This window comes from Heptranchias perlo, chromosome 17 (assembly GCF_035084215.1).
Source record: "Heptranchias perlo isolate sHepPer1 chromosome 17, sHepPer1.hap1, whole genome shotgun sequence".
NCBI classification, from domain to species: Eukaryota; Metazoa; Chordata; class Chondrichthyes; order Hexanchiformes; family Hexanchidae; genus Heptranchias; species Heptranchias perlo.
Window position 1 is genome coordinate 11359917 of NC_090341.1, and position 12568 is coordinate 11372484.

The 12568-nt window shown below is 39.8% G+C and overlaps 1 protein-coding gene across 6 annotated transcripts in view; it reads left to right on the plus strand.

Moving 5' to 3' along the window:
• LOC137334051 (RNA-binding protein 5-like) overlaps window positions 1-12568 on the plus strand; it is a 49722-nt gene that overhangs the window by 22257 nt on the left and 14897 nt on the right. For 4 of the 6 annotated variants that reach the window (XM_067998482.1, XM_067998485.1, XM_067998487.1 and 1 more), the window contains 10 exons: window positions 1548-1608; window positions 2141-2203; window positions 3396-3556; window positions 4298-4395; window positions 5150-5237; window positions 5722-5802; window positions 6512-6605; window positions 8350-8423; window positions 10641-10719; window positions 10825-10916. In XM_067998482.1, coding sequence (XP_067854583.1) covers window positions 1548-1608; window positions 2141-2203; window positions 3396-3556; window positions 4298-4395; window positions 5150-5237; window positions 5722-5802; window positions 6512-6605; window positions 8350-8423; window positions 10641-10719; window positions 10825-10916 — 891 coding nt within the window. The remainder of the gene's footprint in view (window positions 1-1547; window positions 1609-2140; window positions 2204-3395; window positions 3557-4297; window positions 4396-5149; window positions 5238-5721; window positions 5803-6511; window positions 6606-8349; window positions 8424-10640; window positions 10720-10824; window positions 10917-12568) is intronic. The other 2 variants (XM_067998486.1, XM_067998488.1) reach the window with 2 other exon arrangements.

Here is a 12568-nt window from a genome sequence, read left to right on the forward strand (position 1 = left end):
GTGCATGGTCTGTGGAGAAAAATAGATTTTACTTGGAAAAAAATGTTGGAGGTGCAGGCTTATTATGTTGAGGTTTGAGTTTCTACAGGGACTCTATTTTTGGCCTTCCCATTTTGTATTTCCTTGAGTATGGAAAGTTGAGGGGTAATCAGATCAAGGTGTTTAAAATGTTAAATGGATTCGATAGGATAGATCCAGAGAAACTATTTCCACTAATGGGGGAATCAAGAACGAGGGGACATAATCTCATAATTAGAGCTAGGCCGTTTAGGGAAATCAGGAAGCACTTTTTCACACAAAGGGTAGTGGAAATCTAGCATTCTCTGCCCAAAAGGCTATGGATGTTGAGCCAATTAGAGCTTTCAAGACTGAGAGCGATAGATTTTTGTTGGGTAAGGGTATCAAGGGATGTGGATCTATGGTGGGTAAATGGAGTTGAAGTATAGATCGGCCATGATTTAATTGAATGGCAGAGCAGCTTGAGGGGCTGAATGACCTAGTACTGTTCCTTTGTTCCTATGATATTGTCCTATGGTACCTCACGCGAGGCCATTCTTAATTTGTGAGCATGGATAGTGATTGTTAGGCTATTTGATTATGTCTTAGCTTTCGTTGTTTCTGAACAGCCCACAGGAGTATGCATAACATTGGTTCATTTCTTAGATTTAGAATGTGCCATATCCCCATTCGTGCCTCATCAAATGGCCAACTTAAGACTGGAAAGTCACTGTGTTGTGAAAACCCACAGTAAGGAGCATTACAGCGACTATCTTTGGCTACATGTTCATACCTTCCCATGATTTCCCTGTGGGAAGGTTGATGAGAGGTGTGGCATTATGCTGCTGTTTACACCAAGTTGCTCAGAGCACCAGTGTGTTAATTAACAAGGAGAGTTGCGAGAGATCTGCTATGTTATGATGAGGGGAAAACAGAAATGCTTTTGTCTGGAGCTCAAAAGTTGACTGCAGCTGAAAGGCACTGGTCATTCTTTGGTGAATCTTGTGCTTGTGGAGTTGAGGGATATTGGTGTTAGGAATGTAGCTTTTCACACATTTTGTACCTAGCACCTGGATTGAACACTGTTGGGTTGGATTCAGGGGTATAGCACCATCTACAGTGCCTCGGCAATATACAATAACCCCTAACTTCAAGAATATTTTCTTGCATCAGGGCAACATTTTCAGGCTGTCCTTTGAATGATTCTACAATCTATACCTACTAGAATCCAAGTTGAGACTACTCAAACTCCTGTCATTGCAGCCAGAGGATAGATAGAAGAGACTTTAAACTTGTTTTAGGCTGGATTCAAATTCAGGTCCCAGATTTAAACAGGCCATGTTTTAACCTATTAAGTTAATCCATGCTCTGATACTACAATTTTAAGTTATATATTTGTATTTCACAAATTTGGAATCTAGATGCCATTCTCTTAAAGCATTCTACTCTTAGAAATGATTTTGTTTGCAAGATATCTTCTGTGGTGAAGTAATAAGAATATTCTTTGTGTTGTATATTCCCGTGCTATAAGCCTTCCCTTTTCTTTGTAGTGTGGAGTAACCAACTTCAAGCGGCGAGAGAGATGCTTTAAATGTGATGCTCAAAAGCCTGGTAAGTAGTGTGGAGGGTTTTCCAAACTGATGTATGGGGAGACAGTAGTATGGCTCAGCAGCTTGCAGGCTGAAGGTCTTTGTCTGTGTTTTTTTGTCTGTAGCTGTAGAGAAGCTGAGTGGGCAAATCACCTCTCACTGGATGGCTGTGAAGTGATATTGATGGTTGCTGGGGATTTGGTGTCCAGGCCATGATCTTGGTCAGGGACAATGGAGGGAACAAATTATCAAAACCTAGCTTTCTCAAATTGATAAATGCTGTAAGATTCTTGGGCCATCCACAGAAACTTTTGAGTATTCAATAACTTTTCAGTTAAAATGTTTGGAGTTGTAGATCATTTATTCATTCACAGTTTAACCGCAATAAACAAACATAAATCTTAACTTTGTCCCTTTTTTTGGCATGAAAGGGTACTTCAATCCTCAAAAGGGTTAACATCTGCCGTTGGTTTTTGCTCACTTCCTCCTCCTCCTCCCCCAAAGTTTTTTTTTCATTATTTTTGCGATGAGTTGTATTTCTCAATTTCTTCCAGAAACTGAAGAAGAGCAAGTTCGTGTGCAAGGTGAACCATTTATGTCTGACTATGCAAACGACAGTAAGTTCTTCTGAGTTCTGAAAACCCATCAAGTTGGTACTTTGTAGTAGGTTCTTTTTGGTCTTTTTGACCTTTGTTTCTCTCCAGGGTGTATCTAATGTGCCTGCTTGATCTGATTGGCATCTAATCCAATCTTGGTTTGGTAGAGTGGGAAAGGGTTTTAACTCAGTGTTGTTTTTCCATGTATGCACTCATCAACCAGATGAGAGTGACAAATTGTCCTCTTGAGTGTGCAGGTTAAATTGTACTAGATTTCAAACTCTAGTCTTCAGAGTTCATTCTTTTATATAGTGTTTGGTTCATCCACAGCAGGACTTGCTCAGAAATTAGGGGTTTTTGTTAAGTTGCAGATTCCCAATTTCTCTTATGAAAATTAAAATCGACCCTTGTCAGAAACATGAAAATCACTTAGAACTGTGAACGAAACCCGTGCTGCTCCTGTTTCTGTGAGATGGCCTTGGGACATTTTTCTACATTAAAGGTGTTATAAAAATGCAGGTTGTAGCTGTTGAATCCAAGATTTAAATGTTATGCTAGGCACTGTGTGTATCTCAACGTTGTAAATTGTGCGTGAACTGTGGGAGCTAAGTTAGGGGAATCAAATGTAAGTTATGATTCAGAGAGCAAACCAGAAGGAAAACAATGAAAACCTTGTACAATTGAGTATTTGGAAGCAAGGAGGGAATGTGTGGGACAATCATCACTTTCATTTTAAAATGAAAGCTTTAACTGCACCCATCTTTCAGTTTTGTTTCCTGAAACTAAGGTGTATTGATAGCAGGCTGTCATGTTTTCAACTTTGGCTACCTATTGCCTGCATCGAACCTCCCAGTTGGGTGTTGCACAGCGTAGAGCTGCTGTTGCACCGTAGTAAGTAACGATGTAACCACTCCAATCTCAGCAGAATATCCTCTACTGCACTAGTGTGACATTGCCATTTCTGAGTCCCTCAGAATGTCAGCTAGTGTCAACTAATGGGAAGTTTTGGGCTCAGGACCCGTGCTTAACTGGCTGCCGCCCTGTTTTTCTGCTTAGCACCCTACACTAGTTTTATTTGTTCACCAATATTCTGAAAATGACCAATTTTAAACTTAAATTATAGGTAGGGAGCAACAATGAAACCATAATCATTTGACCTTGCATTTAAAAGCTGCCATTGTATTCTAATTAAAATCGTTTTAATTGTCAACAGCCATTATTTTAAGAAACATAGGCCCACATACGCCAATGGAATCTATCCTGAGTGCATTGGCTCCATATGCTGTGCTGTCCACTGCAAATGTCAGGTTGATCAAGGACAAACAGACCCAATTAAACAGGGGGTTCGCCTTTGTTCAGCTGGATTCGTCTTTTGTAAGTTTTGTTTTCCCTTTTATGTAATGACTAATAGCATAATGTGATCATGTTTCCACAGGGTAATTTTGCCGAGATATTGCAGCAATTAATGCTCTTAAAGCACTGTAACCGGCTCTTTGCTTTATGAACGTCTATTTTTAAAAAATATATATATATCATGAAATACTATTTATATTCCTCTGAAGAAGATACAACGCACTCGTGACTTTGACCAATTAATATGGTGTTGCTCCCAGTAAGAGGTTATGTTACTAGTGAGGTGGAGGAGTTTTGGAGAGCACGTGGCCCCTGAAAGGATTTGAGAACAAGTTTGTGGAGGATATGCTCAGTGAAGGTGAAGTAAGTTGTTTGATAGGTTCTGTGGAAACTTAAGCCCCCGACAGGATTTTTTGTGTAACAGACGTGTTGCATGATCACATGCAAAATGCAAAACATTTTTTCTATTTCTTTACCTATTCATTGGTGCCATTCCTCAGCATTAGCAAGAACCATTGAGTTCACTACCGCAGTGAATTGAAAGGTGTGCTGTAGAATATTTGTTAGGTTAACAGGTTCCACTATGTCCTATGGGCGTATAGTGTTAGAACCCACCAGGTGTATCAGTTGTGTGTCATTCACTCAGTTCTTGTAAGTTGTGTTTCAGAAACTGTGCACTCTCCAGTACTGAACCAGGAAATATTTTAAAAGGCTGCTACAGAATGCATTCTTAAAAAAATTATATATCTTTTTCCTTTACAGGAAGCTTCCCATCTTATTCAGATACTGCTTGCGCTACAGCCTCCATTAAACATTGATGGCCGGACTATTAATGTTGATTTTGCCAAATCTTTAAAGAAGTAGGTTGTCTCCAAATGTGAACACATTTTTAAGTATGGCTGCACTATTGTGATCGAGATACCCTCTAAGCTTATAAACAAAAATCTTGAATTTTAATACAAATAATAAAACCATTTTTTTAAAGCATACAATCCCAGCATGCATCATTCCTCAGCCGATTGGTTAGGTGATGACCCACTCCAAACCCTTTCTCCAATGCCACTTTGGACTGACTGGAGATACATTAAAGTGGCACAAGAACAGCTCTCATTTTGTTTCCCCCCTTCACATTGTTTTATAACCTATAATTGAAGAGTGGATCTCTCCCTGTGCACTGTACACAACGAGTGAAAGGGTTATTGTGTATAAACTTTGGTTGGCACCATCACAGATCATTGTGCCTACGGTGGGGAGCTGAGTTGGCTGGGGGATAGCACCATCATTTAGTGATGCCACATTGTGCTGTGCTTTCTTGCTTTGATTTTCTTTTTCAGTATTAACTAAGTTACGTACTCCCTGGCAATGATAGCGTCCATTTTTTGATTTGTGTAACAGTCACTGAAGGGAGATTTTTGGCAGCTGAGAGTTACAAGTTTCGAGGGTAATGGGGAATTTTCAAATGTAAAAGGGTACAAGCACCACTGTTGTGTCCTGGAAGATTAGCTGTGGGCACTGTTGCATAGGCTTTCCCATCTTTCTAAGTTGAGTATAAACTAGTTGCTCCTGTACTTATTCTGGTGCCCTCATCAATCCATAATTAACTGTTTATCTTAGGGACCATGTCCTTTCTGATGGTAATAAGATCAGTTCGTCTACTGTTGCGATCACAGCTATAGCTGCAGCCCAATGGTCGTCAAGCCAGGTAACAACTCCTTTCTGTATATGGTTTTACTACATGATGTGCAATCCACACTGCTTATTTAGTAACTTATTTTGACGAAAGCAACTCATTTAACTTTAGTGTGATCTACACTAGCTCACGTAGTGATCTGTTTATATCCATATTTGTGCCCTACATTTATGTGGGTGGAATTTGCCTAAGTTTGTCATAAATGCGGACTGGTAAAGAACTGTAGGCTGCTCGGACCACTGCATCTTTTCCAGTTTTCTCGTTTTTCTCCTCCAGAGTTCTGACCCTAACTAGGGTTACAGTTCAAAGGGCACAGTGCCTTTCCACTACCTTGGCCACATGGTTCTCCAGGTATGAGCTTCGCCACTGAGTGCCATCAAGCTTTTCAGCTGAACCTGATCCAGCTCTCCTCTTGTGTCTGCAGATGACCGGATAGTGATTGGGAGTGGGAATACTGGCTTTTTTTTTCCCCCAAAGTTTTAATTAATTGTTGCAGGTGCAGCAAGGATCAGAAGATGGAAACATTGACTACAGCTACTTCCAGCCAGGACAGGATGGCTACAATCAATATGAACAAGTATGTAGAAGAAAAGAGGGAATATTCAAGTGTGTAATTATAGGCTTCTTTGTGACTGATGTAAAATTGATGTATGACCTTTATGGTGGGGCGCACAGATCTGTTTTTAAACAAAAAGGTTAGAAAGATGTAAAAAGTATGCCCTTTGAAAGTGAAAAAAAAATCATTATTTTGACAATTCAGATTCCATTCCAGACCTATATTTGTATAACACTTCACATCTCGAGTTTCAAAATGCTTCACATGCAATGGACAAAAACCTTGGGGTGGCATAATTTTCAATTTCTCCTGGTGTGTAGTACAATGGTATTAAGGACTGCTGTCACACTCACGCATCACAATCAAAACTAACGTTTGTTTGCTTCAATTGCATGAATACTATGAAAATATACGTGCACTTTATGTAGAATCAGGGAAATCGACACAATCTTTGTCTCTGGAAACCTAAACCAAATATTGTTTTTACATAAAAAGTGTATCATTTGACATTTGCAAAAATAGTTTTGTCATGAAAGGGACAAATTGGGAAATATCAGAGATCAAGTTTCACTGATCCCAAGCCAATAATGCTTCAGTTTACACTGGGACGTTTTTCTAGGTAAAGGTACTATATAAATACAAGTTGTTGCTGTACTGTGATAGGTGAGATAAGTAATGTCCGGTGCAAGCAAAAGCTATGATGGTGGTTTTACTTTTGTATCTGGTTTAGATGCCATATTCACAAGATTATGGGCTCCAAAGTGGCTCTGTAGATTCCACTCAACAAGGATTGACAACCTACCAGGCACCCGCAGTAATCACAGGTGGGAGTTCTGTTTTTCCCTTTGTCGAATATTTCATTAATATCGTTTTCTACTCATCGGTGGTCTCTGCAACTGTGCAGACTGGCAGTTTGTTTAAATAACCTTTTATAACTCATTGATGATGTCCCAGAGCAGCACAGAATAACTCTTGCTCCCTCCTTGTGAGAAGTTTCCTGGTCACCACTTAATGTTTCTCCACACTAAAATTGGGCAACAGTTTGGTTAATTATGAGTGGGAACTTAGCACTTGGTGGGCAGTATGTTGAAATTGGGATTGTTGTGTGTTATGATGATCTGGAATGCACTGCCTGAAAGAGTGGTAGAAGCAAATTCAATAATAACTTTCAAAATGGAATTGCATAAATACTTGAAGGGGAAACATTTACAGGGCTATGGGGAAAGAGCAGGGGAGTGGGACTAATTGGATAGCTCTTTCAAAGAGCTGGCATAGGCATGATGGGCCGAATGGCCGTCTGCGTTGTATAATTCTATGGCTGTAGTGGAATATATGTTGCTACCCTGCCTGTAGAGCACTGTTTCACGTTTACTTTATATCTTGCTCTTTTTCCAGTTAAACCCTTTCTCATTTTATTCTTCTTAAATATGGATTCATTTTTTTTCCTCCTATGTTCCCACCTTCTGTGTCCATGCACTATTTCTTGTCTATATTTTAATTATCTCCATCCCTACCACTCTTTCAGTTCCATTATTTATATCCCTCTCCCGTTATGGAGAGTTTTGTTTCTCTCTAACTGGGTCTGAGCTCATGGGCAGAGTGCTTCTATAATCATAATAGCCACATAAATACTGTGGCTACAAGAGCAGGTCAGAGGCTGGGTATTCTGAGGCGAGTGACTCACCTCCTGAATCCCCAAAGTGCCTCCACTATCTACAAGGCACAAGTCAAGAGTGTGATGATAGAATACTCTTCACTTGCCTGGATGAGTGCAGCTCCAACAACACTCAAGCTCGACACCATCCAGGACAAAGCAGCCTGCTCAATTGGCACCCCATCCACCACCTTAAACATTCACTCCCTCCACCGCCAGTGCACCGTGGCTGCAGCGTGTACCATCTACAAGATGCACTGCAGCAACTCGCCTAGGCTTCTTCAACAGCACCTCCCAAACCCGTGACCTCTACCACCTAGAAGGACAAGGGCAGCAGACGCTTGGGTACACCACCACCTGCTCGTTCCCCTCCAAGTCGCACAACATCCTGACTTGGAAATATATCGCCGTTCCTTCATCGTCGCTGGGTCAAAATCCTGGAACTCCCTACCTAACAGCACAGTGGGAGTAACTTCACCACACGGACTGCAGCGGTTCAAGAAGGTGGCTCACTACTACCTTCTCAAGGGCAATTAGGGATGGGCAATAAATGTTGGCATTGCCAGCGACGTCCACATCCCATGAATCAATTAAAAATAAATAGTTACAAAGCTGTTTGGCGCTCACTGAGCATATGGGTAAATTCTACCTCTATCAGAATGAAACTGACTCTTATTCTGAAATGTTTGCGGAAGAGACCTGGACAATCAGGTACTTGCACCGCTGTTAAATATATTGGGTCATATGTGATGTTGACTATAGCATTTCTGATTCAATATGCTAATGATAAAATAGAGCTTTTGACCTATATAATTATGTTGATCTATTTAGATATACTTCCCCTTCCTTCTTGCTTGTCCCCTCCCGCCCCATCCCCTCAGTATGTTTCTAAGTTCACTTTTTCTTTTTGACAGCTCCTCCTACAGTTATTAAATCTGCAACAATTTCCCAGGATGGTCAGTCTTACCGGTCACAGAATCAATCCGAGGTATGTTGGCACCTGTCTTTACTCATGTTTTATGGGTTTTCGAAGTTACTGTACATAAGGTAATAGCAAAATTCTGTTCTTTCCCCGTGAATCCCAAATCACTTCTCTTAATCCTGCAGAATATTCTCAGTACAGCAAATCAAAAAAAATCTTGTGTAAGCCAGGCTTAATGTAGCAACACCCATTCTGTTAAATTCCAAACTGAACATGCCTGCCAAATCTGAGAACAAAAAAACAATGTTAGGCCCAGCAAGGTTGTCCCATTCTATAGCCCTGAACTCACACCAAGCTAATAACATTGAAACCTTTTAAAACAAACTCTAATTCATATTAACTGATTCGTGGCAGAGACTGGAAAATGTATCGGGTGAACTACCAAGGGATGTAGTGGGGACTGATTGTATCAGCAAATTAAAGAGATAGTTGGATAAGTACCTGGAGAAAAAATTGATGAGCATCTCTGGCAGGATACCCCTCTATCAAAAGGAAGGATATGATATTTCCTAGAATTTGGAAAGCCAGGTGGATTGCAATGGTCTTGTTTGGTCCTGTACATTCCTATGTTCGTATGAAGTAAAAATACAGAGCTGGATTACATATGATCATAGGGACTCAACTGCTATGGACAGACATGTTGCAATGATGCTATTGTCATTGGCTATGAAATTTGCTGAGTGCAAAATTACAGTAGTTTGGGAACTAGTGACATTGCCTAATGATGTAACATGGTACAACGTGAAGGACATTGGGACCTTTCACTATCATGACTGTTAACCTGGTTCTCATTTAAATTTTGTCTTTGCTGTTGAAATGAAGGGAACCAAGTTGCTAAATCCTCTTAAAACATACTTTCACATAGGCTTGAATGTGCATTTTATAAGGGAACTAGATTCACTCTTTGGTAGCTTGCTGCTGTATTTTGAATCTCAGACAAGAATCTGTCAACAAGCAGCTAAAGTTGTGGAAGTATGGATTGGCCTTTGTCTTGGATGCAGGTCTTGAACATGGGAACATTAGGAACAGGAGTAGGCCATTCATTTACATCATGACTGATCTGCACCTCTAATCCATTTTACCATCTTTGCTCCATGTCCCTTGATACCCTTATCTAACAAAAATCTGTCTGTCTTGAAAGCTCCAATTGAACCAGCATCCACAGCCTTTTAGAGGAGAGTGTTCCAAATTTCTACTACACTTTGTGTGAATCAATCCTTGACTGGCAGGATGAAAGCAGAAATCACATTTTCCACACAGAGTTCAGAGGTGAAAGCACATTGTTTTAGTGACAGGGCCACCAAGTCCCCTCCCCTCCCCTCCCCTCATTGGCTCCTCTATCAAAAACACAGTACACAAATCACACTTGAGCTGGCTATTTTAAGAAAATCCAGAACAGATAAGGGCCGATTGCTCGCTTCTCTTCTGTAATGGTACCAATCTATCAATGTGCCTTGCCGGCACAGGCACACTGGGCTGAATGGCCTCTTGTGCTGTATCATTCTATGATTCTATGATACTGCTCAATGCCTCTACCTCATGGCATGGCTGGTACTGGGATTTAGCAGTAACCCACATTCTTCCACTCTTGACTGGGACATTAGAACACACTATCACAAACAATGTTATCTTTATTGCTTGTTGTATTTCTTTAAATTGTGGAACAATAACTGCTATATTATGTAGGTAACTTGGTTAACACCTTACAGTTTGACATACTTGTACTCTGTATTCCATGCACCATCTGCAGTATCTTCCATCAGACAAACATCAGGTGCAAATAAGTAATTTGTCCCTACAGAATTGGCAGGATGTGTGCCTGAGAGATCAAATTGTGAGTGAGGCTTTTCTGGCTGCTGATAACGGACTTTGAGTTTTTATATGCCAGAGGCGGCATTGGTCTTTGGTACGCTGATCTGCCATAGAATGAAGTGTAGGGCAGGAATTTTTCTCATCTGTTTTCTCCCCACCACCGCCACCTCTGAAGAGTGATTTACTGATCTCAGTGTAAAAAAGATCCCTGTTTCTAATGTGTGTACTCTTGTTTTTCCTCCTCTCCGGCCTTCCTTGGCCAAGTGTTATCCAGTTATATTTGTTCATTCATGGATGAGACTGGGAAGTTGGCTAATGTACTAACCTCTCGCATTGCGGACATTGCTAATAGTAATGATTCTAAAAAATGTTCTGAATATTTTTAAAACAAGAAGGTAACTTTCTTATCAGGCACTGCAACCAAGCCAGTCTCAGCATACAGATACCACCCCACCTCATGGTTCTTCAGACTCTAAGGATTCAAGCTATCGTGAGTACTTTCCCCAGATTGATGTCTTTTACTGAGTACTTCGGGTTTATTTATGTACTCTTTATTTAGCTGTTGCTGAAGAGTCACTTTGTTTTTCTGTTCCAGCTGTACCGGATGTGTCCACTTACCAATACGATGAGTCATCTGGATTTTACTATGATGCACAGACTGGATTCTATTATGACCCAAATTCCCAGGTACCTATACATATTTAGCAATGCAGCAAGAGCTGTTCAATTTTGATTTGTTGTAATTAGTGTTTAGACAACTTCTGATTGGCAGATGTGTCTGAGTGCCACAAATGCCATTCAGTGTTTAGTGGGTTAAAGCAAATGCTTAAACTAAATTACTAATGACAGGCTTCAGAATGTTAAAATATTTTAAAAATCTTTCTTATTTATTATTTGTCCTGTCCATGGACTGCTCCATTAAGATGAAGAGCTAATCGATCGACTCTTGGCAGGCCCTGGGAATTTCAGGGTCCCTTAATCAGCCAGTCTGTTTTCACTCAAACCATGACAATAAACAAGTCCCAGTTACAATAGTAAAACTAAATGTCAGCAATGCAAGTTAATCCCATATAATTAATTGTAAACAATTTTACAACACCAAGTTATAGTCCAGCAATTTTATTTTAAATTCACAAGCTTTCGGAGACTTCCTCCGAAAGCTTGTGAATTTAAAATAAAATTGCTGGACTATAACTTGGTGTTGTAAAATTGTTTACAATTGTCAACCCCAGTCCATCACTGGCATCTCCACACCATATAATTAAAACACTGTTGTTTGTCCTGTTTTTTTTTCCTTTTAACATAACCTATTCTAATTTTTCTATAATTTTTCCTCCTGAGCTGTCTTGAGACACTTGTGTTTTTTCCTCTTTGGTCCCATGATCCATTTTTCAGATGGAGTCCACAAAGTTTTTTTTAAAAAAATTGCTGGTTGGGTTTGAAGGCTATTTTTCTTTTTAAGCAAATTAATGCCTAAAGAGCAAAGATTGACATGGTTATGTCATAGACGTGAGTACGTCAAATTTTGGCATTATTTTAAGCAGTGCTTAATGCTAGCTTGTTAAATAATGTTTGACAGCCAATGGAACATTTTGGAATCTAAATTTAAAGTTGAGATTCAGTATTTTGAACTTTGGAACAAGGGGTTCAATAGCTGAATTCATAAAGTTTTGAATCAGGGATTTATTTTGTCAGCTTCCAAAAATTATGCTATTGCCTATCACAGATTACACATCAAAAAACTTTTTTTTAATAAAGTGCACAGCAACATGTTTGAACTCCAGTGTACTGCTCCATGGATGGATAAGATGTGATCTGCATATATAATTTTCTTACTCAAACTGAGACACTATCCAGAAGGCCATTCTCCAGGAAGAAGAGAAAATCCAACAACTGTTGCTGTGCCCTGGGCCAGTACATTCCAGTGCTGTTTTCTGAGCAGAACTGACAGGCCTCCAAAATAGTTAACTCTTCTCTTTCACATGGATGTTGCATTGTATATAGAAACACATACATTAAAAGGGAATGTCTCTTTTGAATTTAAAAAAAATGACATTGTCAAAACCTTCGTCTGTGATGACAAACCGTGCACCACTCTGATATACAGTTGATGGATACATTGGAATAAAGCTGAGACTGAAGGCTAAAACAGCGGAGAAATGATCTAAAAACAAACTGATCAGTGGAGTCATTTAGTTGGTGTAACCTTTTTTCCCCTTTGTATAAAATCTATGTCAAGTGATGCTACCCCTCTGTTTTGGCAAGAATGCTCAGCTCCTAACTGATTTTCTCTATGTACACCTTGAATTATGTTGTTTGGATTTATACAAGTCAATGAG